This window comes from Rutilus rutilus (assembly GCF_951802725.1).
Source record: "Rutilus rutilus genome assembly, chromosome: 13".
Taxonomy (NCBI): domain Eukaryota; kingdom Metazoa; phylum Chordata; class Actinopteri; order Cypriniformes; family Leuciscidae; genus Rutilus; species Rutilus rutilus.
In genome coordinates, this window is record NC_140218.1 from 710,001 (window position 1) to 727,500 (window position 17,500).

The 17,500-nt window shown below is 40.6% G+C and overlaps 2 protein-coding genes across 12 annotated transcripts in view; one reads left to right on the forward strand and one right to left on the reverse strand.

Moving 5' to 3' along the window:
- The window catches only part of tec (tec protein tyrosine kinase), a 34,515-nt gene extending 24,104 nt beyond the window's left edge, over window positions 1-10,411 (reverse strand). Inside the window, exons 1-7 of the mRNA XM_084428428.1 lie at window positions 10,212-10,411; window positions 8,780-8,953; window positions 6,022-6,129; window positions 4,409-4,490; window positions 2,863-2,991; window positions 84-133; window positions 1-3 (exon numbers count right to left, since the gene is read on the reverse strand). The exon at window positions 1-3 is cut by the window's left edge and continues 185 nt beyond it. Of these exons, the coding sequence (XP_084284554.1) occupies window positions 1-3; window positions 84-133; window positions 2,863-2,991; window positions 4,409-4,490; window positions 6,022-6,129; window positions 8,780-8,917 (510 nt within the window). The 5' untranslated portion in view covers window positions 8,918-8,953; window positions 10,212-10,411. The remainder of the gene's footprint in view (window positions 4-83; window positions 134-2,862; window positions 2,992-4,408; window positions 4,491-6,021; window positions 6,130-8,779; window positions 8,954-10,211) is intronic.
- Window positions 9,046-17,500, forward strand: part of txk (TXK tyrosine kinase) — a 20,394-nt gene continuing 11,939 nt past the window's right edge. For 3 of the 11 annotated variants that reach the window (XM_084428430.1, XM_084428432.1, XM_084428434.1), the window contains exon 1: window positions 15,353-17,500. This exon is cut by the window's right edge. Coding sequence is in view for 4 of the 11 variants with exons in the window: in XM_084428437.1 (XP_084284563.1) it covers window positions 15,290-15,302 (13 nt within the window). In the remaining 7 variants the exon portion in view is untranslated. Of the gene's footprint in view, window positions 9,161-15,200; window positions 15,303-15,343 lie in introns of those variants that run through there. The other 8 variants (XM_084428431.1, XM_084428439.1, XM_084428437.1 and 5 more) reach the window with 8 other exon arrangements.

Genomic DNA, 17,500 nt, shown 5'->3' on the forward strand with positions numbered 1-17,500 from the left:
AGCCTGTGGAGGAAACACTGGTTACACACATGAAACTCAGGACCGGTAACACACACAGGTGAGGAGGAGGAGTGTAAACTCACCGCAGAGGCGCTCTCGTCTCCAGGAACCGGAGGAAGAGGTTTACGGGAAACTGGGAGAGAAGCGCTCCAGTCAGAGTTATTTACAGTCCAGGAGAACAACACAATCAGTGATGCACACGTCACATATGAGAACAAATACTAATATTTCATGAGCGGCTGAACGAATGTGACGCCTACATTAGAGATGCACGATCTCTCGGTGTCGGCTGATATATGTTCACTTCTAATGCTGTCGTTATCGGCCCGATAATAACATTTGTCCGATATATTAAAGCTGATAAATTATGTATTATTTCCTTCAGCTGAGACGCTTCAGATGCGCACTGATCAACTGTTCTGAATTGCTTGAAATATGATTGGAAAAAACAGTTCAGTGCAACATGTTCTGTCATATCGGCTTCATAAAATCATAATGAGAACATTATAAATGTGTGTTTGGGAAGTGGCTTTTAATGGTGAGACTTTCGTTTTTGTAATCAGGCTCTCAAAAATTATAATAAAACTTGGATTTAGATTTATCGGCCAATATATCGGTTATCGGCTTTCAAATATAAAGAATTATCGGTTATCGGTATCGGCCAACATCAGTGCATCCCTTCCTTACATGAAGAATATCCATAGTTTGAGGACACTTTGATAGACACAGATAAATAAAACTTCAGAAGATTTAAAGGATTAGTTCACTTTTTAGTTCAACATCATCCAAGATGTCATGTCTTTCTTTCTTCTCTTCTGTTGTAAAGGGGATTGAGTTTGAACAGTTGTGTACGCCTGATGAAGGTCGTGAGACCCTAATGTTGCTATTAAAATTGTGCGGGAGTTCCTTGTTATTTTTAGGTTTTTGACCGACCCATTGGACTTTCCCCCACGCTCCTCTCCCCTCCAGGTGTGCGGTGGTGACTGCCAAGTGATTCTTTCTTTCTTCAGTGGAAAAGAAATGCAGGTTTTTGAGGAAAACACTCCAGGATGTTCCTCCATATAGTGTCTTCAATGGGGTCCGACGGGTCGAAGGTCCAGATGTGAGTTTCAGTGCAGCTTCAGAGTCTCGACACGATCCAGCCGAGGAATAAGAGTCTCATCTAGACAAACCAGCGGACATTTTAGAACAAAAATAAACATTTATATACTTTTAACCACAGATGCTGGTCTAGCACTAGTGTGCGACACACATTACATTTGAAAGGTCACGCATGTTCTGGGTCAGGAATGTAGAGTAGGGCGAACAACTCTCATCTCATGTTCTCCTCCAACTTCAAAATAGGCCAACATCGTAGTTTTACCTTTTACTTATTTTGACTCAGTCTTTGCACGTTCACTCTGTAAACACTGGGTCTGTTCTTACACCTACGTCACGCTTGACCTTTCAACCTGATTATGTAATGTGTGTCTCATCACAGCTAGAGCAAGACCGGCATCTGTGGTTATAAAGTATATAAATGTTTATTTAGCTCTAAAATGTCCGCTGGTTTGTCTAGATGAGACTCTTATTCCTCGGCTGGATCGTGTCGAGACTTTGAAGCTGCACTGAAACTCACATCTGGACCTTCGACCCGTTGGACCCCATTGAAGTCACTATATGGAGGAAGGGTTAGTGTGTTCCTCCAAAACCTTCATTTCTTTCCCACTGAAGAAAGAAAGACATGAACATCTTGGATGAGGTGGAGGAGAGTCAGTTATCAGGACATTTTAATTCTGAAGTGAACTAAACCTTTAAGTCGCGATGAAATGGAAAGAGACAGATCATTTGTTTCGTATTGTGACATATATCTGAGTGAAAGGGATGATCAGAAAAGATCAAATGCAGGGCGTGGTTTGGTTCTGTTGATGATTGGATGTTAAGATGTGGGTGTGGCCTGGTTCTGTTGGTGATTGGATGTTGAGATGTGGGTGTGGCCTGGTTCTGTTGGAGATTGGATGTTGAGATGTGGGCGTGGCTTGGTTCTGTTGGTGATTGGATGTTAAGATGTGGGTGTGGCATGGTTCTGTTGGTGATTGGATGTTGAGATGTGGGCGTGGCTTGGTTCTGTTGGTGATTGGATGTTGAGATGTGGGCGTGGCTTGGTTCTGTTGGTGATTGGATGTTAAGATGTGGGTGTGGCCTGGTTCTGTTGGTGATTGGATGTTGAGATGTGGGCGTGGCTTGGTTCTGTTGGTGATTGGATGTTGAGATGTGGGCGTGGCTTTGTTCTGTTGATGATTGGATGTTGAGATGTGGGCGTGGCTTGGTTCTGTTGGTGATTGGATATTGAGATGTGGGCGTGGCTTGGTTCTGTTGGTGATTGGAGTTTGAGATGTGGGCGTGGCTTGGTTCTGTTGGTGATTGGATGTTGAGATGTGGGCGTGGCTTAGTTATGTTGGTGATTGGATGTTGACATGTGGGCGTGGCTTGGTTCTGTTGGTGATTGGAGGCTTGTTCGACTTGAACCGGCGCTGCACAGACCGATCGGTGAATGACATCAAAGTACCGCGAGAGCGAATAGAAAGTAGACGGCACCTATATGCTTTTGAATTGCTCTCGCGGTACTTTGATGTCATAAACTGATCGGTCTGTGCAGCGCCGGTTCAAGTCGAACAAGCCATGGATGTTGAGATGTGGGCGTGGGCGTGGCTTGGTTCTGTTGGTGATTGGATGTTGAGATGTGGGCGTGGCTTGGTTCTGTTGATGATTGGATGTTGAGATGTGGGCGTGGCTTGGTTATGTTGGTGATTGGATGTTGACATGTGGGCGTGGCTTGGTTCTGTTGGTGATTGGATGTTGAGATGTGGGCGTGGCTCTCACCGTCCCCGAACAGGTTGTAGCCCTCACAGCCCGGCGCGAGCTTATCCACCTGTCCACAGCACAGCCACTCGCCCTCCTGCCAGAACTGAGGGTGGAACTTGGCTGCGATCTGAGCGTTGTGCTTTATCTCTGAGGAACACACACACACACACAGTTGTCTGCACTGGAGGGGTCATGTGTGAACATTAAAGGGGACATATCATGAAAATCTGACTTTTCCCGTGTGTCAGTGCTATAATCAGGTGCTTCTACCAACACAGAAAATGTGAAAAGTGAAACCCAGTAACTGTGTTCTGTGAGCCTTTCTCTGCAAGCGTGTCAAAATAAGCCGATCAGATTTCGCTCTCCTTCTGTTGTAGGAAGAGGATCTTATTATAATATTACCGGCCCTTAATCTGCACGTTTACACACACCAGCCGACATTTGGTTCCACAAGCGCCGACAGAGACCAGTTCTAACGCAATGATAAAGATCCAGCAAAGCCTGAAACGGTTCTGTGGTTGAGCACAGACGAGCACTGAACACTATTGACCAGAACATGTCACCGCTGTCTTATAAACACCTCAGGAACTGTGGACACTTGTGGAGAAGTTCAACATGATGATGAGATGATCAATGTAACTCCACAACAACTACACAAATGTCTCCACTAACATTCAGAAGCTCTTCCTGAGTCTCTCCGTAAGGCTGCACTCGCTACTGGTGATTCTGGGATTCTGGATGAGTGAGATTGGCCTGTTCTGTTATTGCTGGAGTTTCTGAATTTGACAAGCTATAATAAATGATCTGGTATTTTGAGCTGAAATCTCACACTGTGACACACACACTCTGGAGACACCAGAGATTTATATCACATCTGGTGAAAAGGGTCATAATGTGTCACCTATAAAGCACAGCTTTCAGTGACATCACTGGTGAATATCAAACGCATCATCATGTGATTCACATCAGCTCATAGTAATTATGTTCGTCACAACACCAAAATGTTAAAAGCAAACCTTTACAGATTCATGATCCTCAATATCAGCTCAAACCGAATGACTAACTTCATCTAATACGACTTTATAGATCCAACTTACATATTCTGACATAAAGCCATTTAACAAACCTCATCCGGCTGATGGTTTATGAGTCTCCCAATCTAAACTATCCTGTCTGCAAATCCAAACTGATCAATGTGACTAGAAGACATTACGATGTTACAAATATTAACATAATGACCTTATGTAAAGCTGCTTTGAGACAAAGTGTGTGTGAAAAGAGATTGAAATGAAGGTGGTCTGGAACGATTATATACATCATGTTTAAAGACAAAAAAGTATTTTTAAATGATTGATTTTTGATATATTTGTTACTTGTGGCTCTTCGTTCCTCGACAGTGTGTCAGTTCTGCGTTCACTGTGGAAGTGTGACTGTTTCTTCAGTAGTTTCAGTGGTTTTGGGTTGTGTAAATGCGAGAAATTATTTACATAGAGTGCATTGCTAAAACACATGTTGCTTATGAAGATCATAGACGATTAATGAAACACATGAGAGTCTCACTGACCTTCCTTGATGTTCTGGACCCAAATGCTTCGACTCTCATTACTGGGAGCGAAGATATACAGCGTGGTGGAATCATGAACGACCTGAAGAGAGAGAGAGACTTGATCTGATGTGTCCGTGTCTCGTGTTAGAGGTTAATGATCTAAAGAACCGTTTGTGGTTCTATGGATGTGAAAGGTTCCTCATGGGGAAGAACCATTATATGAGAACTGAACTGAGCTGGACGATGACATCACTGTTTTCTCCTCTCTATTTATAAATGAACTAAATTAATAACTTTTTTACAACAGAAATGAATCATCACTGAGCTTACTTTAGCTGGACTGTGACGCTATTCTCTTCTACAAACAAACTTTAAAAAAAGCTTCAAAACAATCTGTGTTGTAAAAAGCGCTATTTCAATAAGGGTGACTTAAATAACCTTTATTTTTAAGAGTGAAGTATAAACATCTGGGGCCTGTACCATGATGCTAGTTGAACAAACTCAGGGTTGCAGGATTAGTTTCGAGTTGACAAAACCAACCCAATCCGACCAGGCTTTGTTGGGGTGATCATCAACTCTCTGTGAGCTCAGGCTTTATACTGAGTTTAGCTGTGACATCAGTAGCGAACAGCCAATCACAGGCTGAGAAAGAGTGAAACTGCGATTCATTTCTCGCGAGAGAAGCAGCGCAATTCACTTATTAAATAAAAGTATTAAAATATTACGAATTTAAACAAATTTACACAGCAAGAACAAAATGGCTGTCTATGAAAGAGGACAACTAAAAGAAAAAGTCTCGCTATATCAGTGCAAGTAAAAGTTGTGAAGTTATTTTATAGTTGATAAAGGTATAGAGAGAATTGAACATTTAAGCTCACATGTAGTCCTTTTATAGCTTTATCTATTGATTCTAAAGAGTATTTACATTTCCTTTATATATTTATTCATTTAAACTTTGCGTAATAATAATTGATGAACTAATATTGTACATGTGTGATTGATTAAGGGTATAATAATTACATAAATAATATTTAAATCATACAAAATTATGATTCTAAATAAGCATTACTAAAAGCCAGACGATTTTGCCTTTAAAAATCATTTGCTGTGTAGTGACCTTTAATTTGGAGTAGAAACAGGTGGAGTGACTTTATCACATCATCAGACATGTGACACTTTGCTCACAGCTGATTGGTCCAAGTTCGGTTACCTCCCACCTGGAACATCACCTGACCGGGAGCAGGTTAGCCGTGGAGCGTTAGCTACTATGGCGATGAACACGCTAAAAGCCAAACCACTTTCGTGGTGCCTAAAACCCAGTGTTGGCGCAAACTAACCTGAAACACACCTGGCTAGCCACCTAAACCGGCTTCATGGTACACGCCCCTGTTGTACACCAAATAAACTTGGTGCAGAAACATTTTTCACTCAGAAATTGCTAGTAAATTTCACAAATAATTACAAAGAATTGGCAATTAACAAGTGAAATGGTGAAGTAGAAAGCCTGTTCTTGAAAGACATTCTCCAACGATAACGATAAACAAGAAAGCGATAACGATAAAAATCTTTTGTTACAGCGTGTATTGTGTGTGTTTGCATCAGTTCTGATGTGTTGAGGTTGTAATAAAGACCTGGAAAGGGTATTTGTTCTGGCAGGGGATGATGATGGAGGTGCTGTTCTTCACAATCTCCACACACTTGATCCTCTGCAGATCCACCGAGCCCTTCTTCAGCCTCTTCTGCAAAACACAACCCTCAATAACCCTCAATCACACTCAATAATCCTCAATCACACTCAATAATTCTCAATCACACTCAATAATTCTCAATCACACTCAATCACACTCAATAATCCTCAATCACACTCAATAATTCTCAATAATCCTCAATAACCCTCAATCAGACTCAATAATTCTCAATAATCCTCAATAACCCTCAATCACACTCAATAATTCTCAATAATCCTCAATAACCCTCAATCAGACTCAATAACCCTCAATAATCCTCAATCACACTCAATAACCCTCAATAACCCTCAATAATCCTCAATCACACTCAATAACCCTCAATCACACTCAATAATTCTCAATCACACTCAATAACCCTCAATAATCATCAATAACCCTCAATCACACTCAATAACCCTCAATAATCCTCAATCACACTCAATAACCCTCAATAATCCTCAATCACACTCAATAACCCTCAATCACACTCAATAATCCTCAATCACACTCAATCACACTCAATAACCCTCAATCACACTCAATAATCCTCAATCACACTCAATAATCCTCAATAATCCTCAATCACACTCAATAACCCTCAATCACACTCAATAATCCTCAATCACACTCAATAATCCTCAATAATCCTCAATCACACTCAATAACCCTCAATCACACTCAATAATCCTCAATCACACTCAATAATCCTCAATCACACTCAATAACCCTCAATCACACTCAATAATCCTCAATCACACTCAATAATCCTCAATAATCCTCAATTACACTCACTGTGTGACTGAGACTCGACTGAGACTCGACTCAGACTCGACTCAGACTCGACTCAGACTCGACTCAGACTCGACTCAGACTCGACTCAGACTCGACTCAGACTCGACTCAGACTCGACTCAGACTCGACTCAGACTCGACTCAGACTCGACTCAGACTCCACTCAGACTCCACTCAGACTCGACTCAGACTCGACTGAGACTCGACTGAGACTCGACTGAGACTCAGACTCCACTCGACTCAGACTCAGACTCAGACTCAGACTCAGACTCAGACTCAGACTCAGACTCAGACTTGACTCAGGCCACATGAAGGATCTCTCAGCGTTACAGACAAACCAGTGATCAGGGCCTCGTTTATAACCGTTGAACCGGCCCTGAGAGAGCCGTACGCCGCTTCACACGCATGAGCTGTGATTTATAAAAACACACTTGACTGCAGATGAAGGAAAACCACTTTAAATCTTCATTATGAATCCCAATCATAAATACAGTGCATGTTCACAATAACAGTTTAAATACATAAAAGCATGATTTAAACTATGTTTTACATCTAATATACACATTTAGATTAAATATGCCATTCTCATTAATGGAGTTAAGCTCTTAAATTACAGGAAATCATTACAGAGAAGCTACAACATTTTCAATATTCTAGTAAATAGAAATATTTGTAGTGGATGCGCTGCTTTTGAACACTTTTCCTGTGGCGTGCTGTGCTTTAATGTTTGCTCAGCGCATGATAATGGAAATATCTACACGCAAATAATGATCAATAATCTGTTTCCATTAAAAATACTATTTGGCAAGTGGAGAGAAAAACGTTCTCTGAAATGTATTTTATACTATTTGGATAAAATAGTAGCAAGGATAGGCTACTAAATGATTTTTAGCAATGTAATGTGACGCACATCCGTATCTCATATTCTCCTAATGTCTTGTACCGTTAAACATGGGCCACGTGGATGAATATGCAAATGATATGCAGATGAGGATATAGTAAACGAGGCGTTGTAAGCTCATATATGGTTATTTCGGGAGGAGACGCATGTTCACAATCTTCCTCTGACTGGGTTTATAAAGGGGATTTGCGCAGGTTCTGGCATTCGCACACTTATTATTCGCAGGCTGAATAATTTATGGCGTACGCCATTTTTGGCTTTCGGGCGCACGTACACTTTTAGTAAGATCCTACACACAGTTTAAGAAATGAGACCCCTGGCCTTTAATAATGTTCTAAAAGTGTTAGCACAAAAACATCGTTCATGGAACATTTTAGTTAGATGTTTGTCTGACGTTTGTTCAGAGAAGTAATGTTCCCATAACTAGGGATGCACCGATATGAAAATGTCGGCGGATACCGATAACCGATAATTCTTTATATTTGAAAGCCGATAACCGATATATTGGCCGATAAATCTAAATCCAAGTTTTTATGTAATTTTTGAGAGCCTGATTCCAAAAACAAAAGTCTCTCCATTAAAAGCTATTTCCCAAACACACAATTATAATGTTCTCATTATGATTTTATGAAGCCGATGTGACAGAACATGTTGCACTGAACTGTATTTTCCAATCATATTTCAAGCAATTCAGAACAGTTGATCAGTGCGCATCTGAAGCGTCTCAGCTGAAGGAAATAATACATTATTTATCAGCTTTAATATATCGGACAAATGTTATTATCGGGCCGATAACGACAGCATTAGAAGTGAACATATATCAGCCGACACCGAGAGATCGTGCATCTCTACCCGTAACGTTTATAGAATGATACAATGACACGTTCCCTCTCATAACCCCAAAAGACATTTTCAGAACATCTTGAAGGCTTAGTCATGTGTTAATATTATTAGTGAAGCGTTCTCTCACCTCGGCCCTGAGCTCATAGTACGTGAGTTTGCTCTTGGTGAGCACGAACACTCTCTCTTTATAGTTGAGCGGAGACGTTCGCTTCTTCTGCTGAGAACGTTTGATCAACGTTTCCTCCAGAATGGGTGTCAAGCTCATCTCTGAGGAACCTGAACGCCCAGAACTGCCATGGACCTGAGAAACACAAGCACACAAGTCTCGTGACCCGAGCCGGCTGGTTCACTGCTTTTCTCTGACCACACACTGTCTCTGTGTCAAAGTGTTTACGGAAACCTCAAACCAACAGAAGATGATCACTCAGAGCTTCAGTACAAACAGCCTGATCAAGATCGCTCGACGTTCAGCTTTCAGACGGGAAGGTTTGAGTCTCAGAGAACCAAGGTAAGCTTTGAGGCTCATCCTCATTTTCTGGCTCCAAAATCAGATTTATGGAGAAGAGTCCCCTGGTGGACAGACTCGGGATCATGCATTCATGTTTATTAGTGCCCTCGATTAATCGCATTCAAAATAAATGTGTGTGTACTGCATGCATACATGTTTAAGAAAAATGTGTTATTTATATATAAAATAAATATATATAACATAAATTATGAATAAATATAAATACAGTATAAACAAGCAAATATTTCTATATTGTGCAAACACAAACTTTTATTTTGGATGTGATTAATCGTTGCCCAGCACTCATTTCTGTATTATTTTGATATGCTTATATTAAATCTGTTCGTTTCTCAGAGGACATGAATGAAGTTTTCCTGCAGCAGAATCTCAAACCCGTATCTTTACAGAAAGGAGAATCATTCTGAAAGTGAGAAGTAAATAAATGGCTCTTTCTCGCCATAAAACAGAAGAATATTTCAGCTTTGAGACTCTAAACCTGCCCGTTATAAACCGAATGTGAACTTTGAGCGATCTTGATATTGAGGTTTCCGTCATTTGTTGTGTAATAAATACAGCTCAGGTTAAATCAGGTAGAATTGCAATATCAATATAGCCTAGAAATACCCAATATAAAAAAATAATCAAGCAAACAACTTTCCAATGCTTGGATCACTTGAGCCCGGCTGCCTCAGAATGTACAAGATTGATCACAGAAATGAGTTCACAATTACATTCATTTCAGATTTCACAGAACTAACTTCTCGATCTACTTCACAATCAGCACTAAATAAACATATCAGATATTAACTTTAAGAATCAACTAACATCATGACAAACCTTTAGATTAATCGCTAATGCTGCTGTTTGTTTGTTTTGTTTAATTGATTGTTGAACAGAAACTCAAATGACCGCAGACGAACTATAATTTCACAAAGAACTTTCATTTGCACTTCCAAACTCCAGTGAAGGTCGTAAACGGAGACGATGTTTTATTTGACAGATTGACTCGAGCTCTGTCCAATAAACGAATTAACATTTAAACATTTCTTACCTCCGGGACGTTTCCGCGTGTATATGCGAGAGAGAGAGAGAGAGAGAGAGAGAGAGAGAGAGTGTGTGTGTGTGTAGGCTAGAGAGAGAGAGAGAGAGAGAGAGAGAGAGAGAGAGAGAGAGAGAGAGAGAGAGAGAGAGAGAGAGAGAGAGAGAGTGTGTGTGTGTGTGTGTGTGTGTGTGTGTGTGTGTGTGTGTGTCTGCGGTTAGTGATCAGGAAACATGAATCAAGGAAGTCCAGAAGTCTGTTTTTATTCATGTTCATGTTCATGAAATAGCGTTTATGCAAAACGATTCTTCCGTTTTTTGATGTTTTTGAACATCGTCGTTCACCTGCCAAATGATATATTTTTAATTTGACTGTTTGTTGATGTTTGCACATAGATAACGTCACATGTTCTTGTGTGTGTGTGTGTGTGTGTGTGTGTGTGTGTGTGTGTGTGTGTGTGTTTAGTTTGTTACATGAAACGATTTCAGTAGATGCTCAACATGTTTGTACAGTGATTTCTGTTTCTTAAAAATCTGCATATTCTTCCTCTTTTGTGTTTATAATGGTTGGCAAACCCACCAGTGCCGCATTTCGCCCTCTACTGGACTGGTCAGTGTTTTTTTTTTTTTTTTTTTATAATTGAAAAAAAATTATTCAGAAAAAAATTTTCAGTGTAAGTTCACTGCACTAGTGTGTGTGTGTGTGTGTGTGTGTGTGTGTGTGTGTGTGTGTGTGTGTGGGCAGAATTATAACGAACTGAAATTACGGCGGAAATAATGTTATTTGACCTCGAAATGGAAGTTTGTTGAACATTTTGAACGATGGCTTGACGAAAACGTTTCTGTACATTTAGAGACGTTGAAAATACACAATACACTCTTAACAATTAATGAGACTACAATACTACTATTGCTACTATACTACAATTAAGCTTCATTTACAGTGACCAGACAGACAGATCAGGGCGAAGGATAACATTTTCTGTTGAGCAATCAATTAAGCTTCCTTTAATTTTCTTTAATCCAATTTCATGTCTGGAATTGAAAATATGCCATAATTTACAAGATTCATGTTATTCATAATAAGGGTGAATGTGTGGATATTTTATAATATAATTAGCAAAAAGGTTAAATTACAGCTGCAGTTTGTCACATTCAGTTTAATTTGCATGGACAGGCAGAGGAAAGGATAAGATATAGATTTACCTCAATCCTTCGCACGTAAATGTAAAATATTGATTCCCAGCGCGAGATTTCTATATTTTCGAAGGGTTCTCCTGTCACGTGACAAGCCCAAACGGCTGAAAGACGCATCTTTTTCGCCATTAATACTAACACTTTATCTTCTATTCTATATCGATTATCTTTAAAAAAAAAAAAGTGTTAGTTTGACTGCTTCTATTGTTCTCATTTGTAAGTCGGATAAAAGCGTCTGCTAAATGAATAAATGTAAATGTAAATCTAAAACGCGCGATGGTCGCCGCCATGTTAGCTCGCAGTTCAGAGATTTACAACACTTCTCTTTTCATCCACTTCTCCCGAAAATAGGCCTACAAGGAAAGCAAGTGGGAGAAGAATAGACGTTAATATAGACGTCACGTGTATATAACCCCTTATATAGTAATATAAACGTTATAGTTAATGTGTATCTGATATGAATATAAAAACACCTCGTCAATTTGTAATTGAATGGATTGTTATTGTCGCTTCCATAGACAGCAGTGTGTATTTTAAAAACTATAAATGGATTGTTTTGCCAGTACTTATGTTTATTGTCTGAAATCTAAAATAAACATTATGTGGTTGAAAACATTGAATAGTTGTGCTGAGCGCCAAAGGGAAAGCACAGCTGAGTTTAGCAGTGGATCAGTGATGATCAGAACGTTCTAGTAAGTCAAGTCACCTTTATTATACAGCGCTTTTTACAATACAGGTTGTATCAAAGCAGCTTCACAGTGATAACATGAAAATAATACAACAAAGTTTGTTTCTAGTAGAAAACTGCGTCATCGTCCACCTTAAGGCAGATCAATAATATTGTTGCATATTAAATGTCCCCAACTAAGCGAGCCAAAAGCCAAGGCAAGAGTGGAGGAACCAAAACTGCATCAGTGACAGAATGGAGAAAACCTTGGGAGAACTCAGACTCAGTCTCAGTTCTCCTCTGGCCAACGAGCCAACAGTGTGTGATTATGATCCAGGCAGCATTACAGGTCAGAGGTCAGAGTGGATCAGAACATTCACAATATTTATCCAGTTCCCTCTGTTTGGAAGTCGGAGTCATCTCACCGGTGTGGAGACGAGTTAGAGGATCAGAGCCGATGGCTGTGGTGTGGATGAGGCCTTCGCAGGGCTGATGAGGCACTTCAGGGACGTGTGCAGGCGCAGGTCCACCATCTGATCTGGATACGGCCCGGATCCGGCTGACTGCGGTAAACCTCGGGATAAACAGAGAGACTAACATTAGTGTAGACGCCATTCTCCTTATGATGTAACGAGTACATCAGGTGTTATAGGAAGTGTTCCCGGTTCCGGCTGACCTGATCTATGCAGCCTAATATGGCGTTATTATCCTGTCAAATGTCGAGAGCGCATTATTGTAGCGCGAAAGTACATTAATATAATGCGCGAGCGCGAATCTCTGTGACAATGTGTACAGTTAGCAAAGAAATCAGCTAATGAATTTCATATTTATAGTTTCTACATATGACAATGTGAGTATTTTAACATCGAAAATAATATGCACTTTAGCTTTAAGTGATATGTTTAAGTGCCTGTCCACTGTGTCTAAATCATTTTCCAATGGATTATTTAGAAATTCATGCCAGCTTTTGGGGTCTTGATTGAACTTAAGTGAACTTATTTCATGTGCGGTTCAATATCAACCAATAAGATTCCATGTACGATGTCGCGTTTTCATTGGTCAGTCGTTGAAGCCTATTTCTGATTGGTTGTTGCCGTTTTGACAGCGTTTATGCCGAGAGCAAAGAGAAAGAAATGGAAGAGAAGAGTAATAGGCATACGCGAACGCACGGGACACAGTCTAAGCACACACACGCTTACTTTAAGCGAAGAGGAGAGATTCACGCTCGCGCAGTATATTAATGTACTTTCGCACTACAATAATGCGCTCTCGACATTTGACAGGAAAATAACGCCATAGGCCTAATAATCATTTAACTGATTTGAATAATAGAATTGTAATGTTCTACAGTATGTGAATGCCAGGTAAAAGAGATGTGTTTTTAGTCTAGCTTTGAACTGACAGAGTGTGTCTGCTTCCCGGACAATGGTAGGAAGGCTGTTCCAGAGTTTTGGTGCTAAATAGGATAAGGAGCTAAACCATTTAGTGCTTTGTAAGTAATCAGAAATATATAAAAATGTATACGATGTTTAATAGGGAGCCAGTGCAGTGTTGACAGAACTGGGCTAATATGGTCATACTTCCTGGTTCTGGTAAGAACTCGAGCTGCTGCGTTTTGAACTAGCTGTAGTTTGTTTATTAAGCGTGCAGGGCAACCACCCAGTAGAGCATTACAATAATCTAGCCTTGAGGTCATGAACGCATGAACTAATTGTTCTGCATTTGTCAATGAGAGCATATGACGTAATTTAGATATATTTTTAAGATGGAAAAATGCGGTTTTACAGATACTAGACACGTGACTTTCAAATGAAAGATTGGTATCAAAGAGCACACACACACACACACACACCCACACACTCACACCCACACCCACACCCACACGCAGGTTCCTAACCGACGACGAAGACTTAACAGAGCAGCCATCAAGTGTTAGACAGTATTCTGGATTATTACGTGTGGACGTTTTTTGTCCAATAATTAGAATCAGTTTTTTCAGAGTTCAGTAGGAAATTACTAGTCATCCAGTTTTTTATATCAGCTGTGCATTCTGTTAATCTTGTGTACTGGTAAGTTTCGTCTGGGCGTGAAGAAATATAGAGCTGAGTATCATCAGCATAACAGTGAAAACTAATGCCATGTTTCCTAATGATATCTCCTAAGGGTAGCATGTACTGTGTGTGTGTGTGTGTGTGTGTGTGTGTGTGTGTGTGTGTGTGTGTGTGTGTGTGTGTGTGTGTGTGTGTGTGTGTGTGTGTGTGTGTGTGTGTGTGTGTGTGTGTGTGTGTGTGTGTGTGTGTGTGTGTGTGTGTGTGTGAGTGTGTGTGAGGGTAGCATATACAGAGTGAACAGCAGCGGTCCTAGTACTGAGCCTTGTGGTACGCCATACTAATCCGCCTCGCTGCCCATTTTCGTTTATACGGGAGTGACGCTGCCAAGATGGCGACGGCCGGCCCAGCCCACTTTGGGCTTCAGAAACGCTCTTTAGAAACACTATGGGTAACGTCACACACACTACGAACATATTTTATACAGTCTATGGTTGTCACCCATGACCACCATGAGCCCAGATCCATAGCCAGAGCTCATGCCCTCAACGAAGCCGGAGCGCTGACCATGTGTGAGCCGTGTGTGAGCCGTGTGTGAGCCGTGTGTGAGCCGGAGCGCTGACCATGTGTGAGCCGTGTGTGAGCCGTGTGTGAGCCGGAGCGCTGACCATGTGTGAGCCGTGTGTGAGCCGTGTGTGAGCCGGAGCGCTGACCATGTGTGAGCCGTGTGTGAGCCGTGTGTGAGCCGGAGCGCTGACCATGTGTGAGCCGTGTGTGAGCCGTGTGTGAGCCGGAGCGCTGACCATGTGTGAGCCGTGTGTGAGCCGTGTGCGAGCCGGTTCATACTGTACATCTGTTCCTGTTGGAGTTCTGGTGGAGCTGGATGAAGGGTGTGTGTGGTCACAAATATTATTCTTTTTAGATTAATGTGCTAATTATGCAATTATGATAGTAAAGGGGTGTTGGATCTCATAAGTGTGTGTGTGTGTGTGTCATTGTCTTCATTTTCTTTCGTGATGTGACATCCTGTAGCGGAAAGTCTGTGTGAGTGTGAGTGTGTGTGTGTGAACTACGTCACCCTTTCCTCCACTCTCATGTTCAAAGTTCTCACACACACACACACACATGCCATGCTGAGTCTGCTGTATCAGACGCGATTGACAGGTTCACTGCGGTAAAATGATTCACTCCAGTGAGTACGAGAACATTTCACATAATAGTAATAATAATGTTATTAACAGACGAATGATGCTGCACTGAAAGTGTGTGTGTGTGTGTGTGTGTGTGTGTGTGTGTGTGTGTGTTTATGTCATGTGTGTTTATGTTGTGCTTTTCACATTATGTGTACGGATCGAACAGCTGTACAAATAATGCATATTCAGTGGGTCAGTGTGTGGAAGAGAGGGAGTAATACGAGTATTGTAACGGAGACACACGTAACGTTTCACTGGTAACGCTAAACGGCTACACTTTATTTCAAGGTGTCATTGTTACAGTGTAATTATATATTTAAGTACTGAGTAATATTAATTAACTACATGTACTTACTATAGGGTTAGGGTTTGGTTGAGGGGTTAGTTGCATGTAATTATGTTTAATTTACTGTTATTACTATGGTAACTACATGTAACATATGCGACAATGACACTGTGAAGTAAAGTGTTCCCCATTAAACACATCATTCTGGCATCAGCTGCTCCGTGAACCTGGATATCTGTCTTCTTCTCGTCTGTTTAGACCTCAGAGTTCTTCAACATATCTGCATGACCAGCGAGGTTATTTTAAAACTCTAATTAACATAACTTAACTAATGAAAATGTCAAAATATGAAAAACGAAAGTACATTCCAAGAATGTTTTACTAATATTCCCATTAAGTAGTTTTTTTTTTCTGAATGTTCTCTGAACATCCAAAACGTCAAGTTTTCTGAATGTTTTAAAATGTTTTTTCTCGGTTCTATTCTTCAAACATTATGGGAACTTTTGAAAGTTCTGAAACAAGGAGAAACGTTTAAAAAACGTCCAACTAAAACATCTTAGAAAAAAACGCTCCATGAATAATATCTTTGCGCTAAAGTTTAGAGAACATTATTAGAGACCAGATAACTCTGAACGAATGTTAATGTTACCGAAGAACGTTTGTCCATAACTCTGAGAGAACCTTGACTCAACCGTTCCCGTCGGCTGGGATTATTCAGACACCAGAGATCATCACTAGTGTGATCAGGACACTATAGTTCATTAATGTGAGTGAGGAGAGCGAAATAAAGTAAACTGTGACATATTACACCCAATAACTCTTCATCCAGCGACATTTATACAAATCTGGGAGCTAAACTGATTGGGACACTTTGAGCTGATCATGTTCTGCTGAAGTGTGTTTGTCTTTAATTGCTAATGCTCTTTTTACACACAGACTGAACACAATGAAGCATTGCTTGGTGATTGGTTGAGCTAAACTGGTTTTATCTAATTGTGTAGTTAAATTTAACAGCTGACAGATATTCAACATAATTCATGTGTGAGACAGTCTAACAGAAGGACGGACAAAACCAGTCAAATATCAACTGAGTTCTGCTCATATTTTACTACCATTGTCTAAACTATAGTGAATAAACTGTGATAATGGGAAAGGAGTCTGAATATATTTAGGTTAGACTGTGTGATTTATAAATGAAAGTTGTTATGGCACTTTTACTGCGTTAGAGTTTTAGTTGTGTTCTGAGTGTTTTGTATGGTGTGTGTGTGTGTGTGTGTGACCCAGATTCTCCCTCTTCCACTCCTCCAGTCTGTTTCCCATCCACACGCTCCTCGTCTTCTCTCCTTCAGAGCAGGGTTTCTTCACGGTGTGTGTGTGGGGTGCTTTAGCTGGCGTCCGGAGCTGATGACGCTCTCGCTGGTCTCTTCACCTTCGTGTTGACAGGAAGACTGTGGTTTGAGCAGATGGTCATTGCAGCGCAGCTTCACACGCTTGATCTCGAGAAACTTCTTCTCTTACACACAGATCCGCCAACATGATGAAGAACCTTCTGATAAATCTTTTTCAGCACAAATATCTAAACATTCTCAAAATGTTACGTTACGAATTTTTTACTTCATCAGAATCGATGGGTTTTGGCACTTGCTGTGTGAACACACAGAACATCATGTTTAATCGTCCTGTAAAAATAGTCACACTTGAGCTCCTCGCGGACAATAATGAGCGTATTGGAAATGAATGGAGACGAATTACTCCCAAGCGTTTGGACCTGCAGCCGAACACACTCTCACTGAAAGATCATCTACTGAGATATCAACCTCAGATTTGGAACACAACTTGTTCAGATTTTTGTGGCTTTGAGTTTCTTGCAGTTTTAGAGAAAAACGTTATTTTGAAAATATATATTTCATA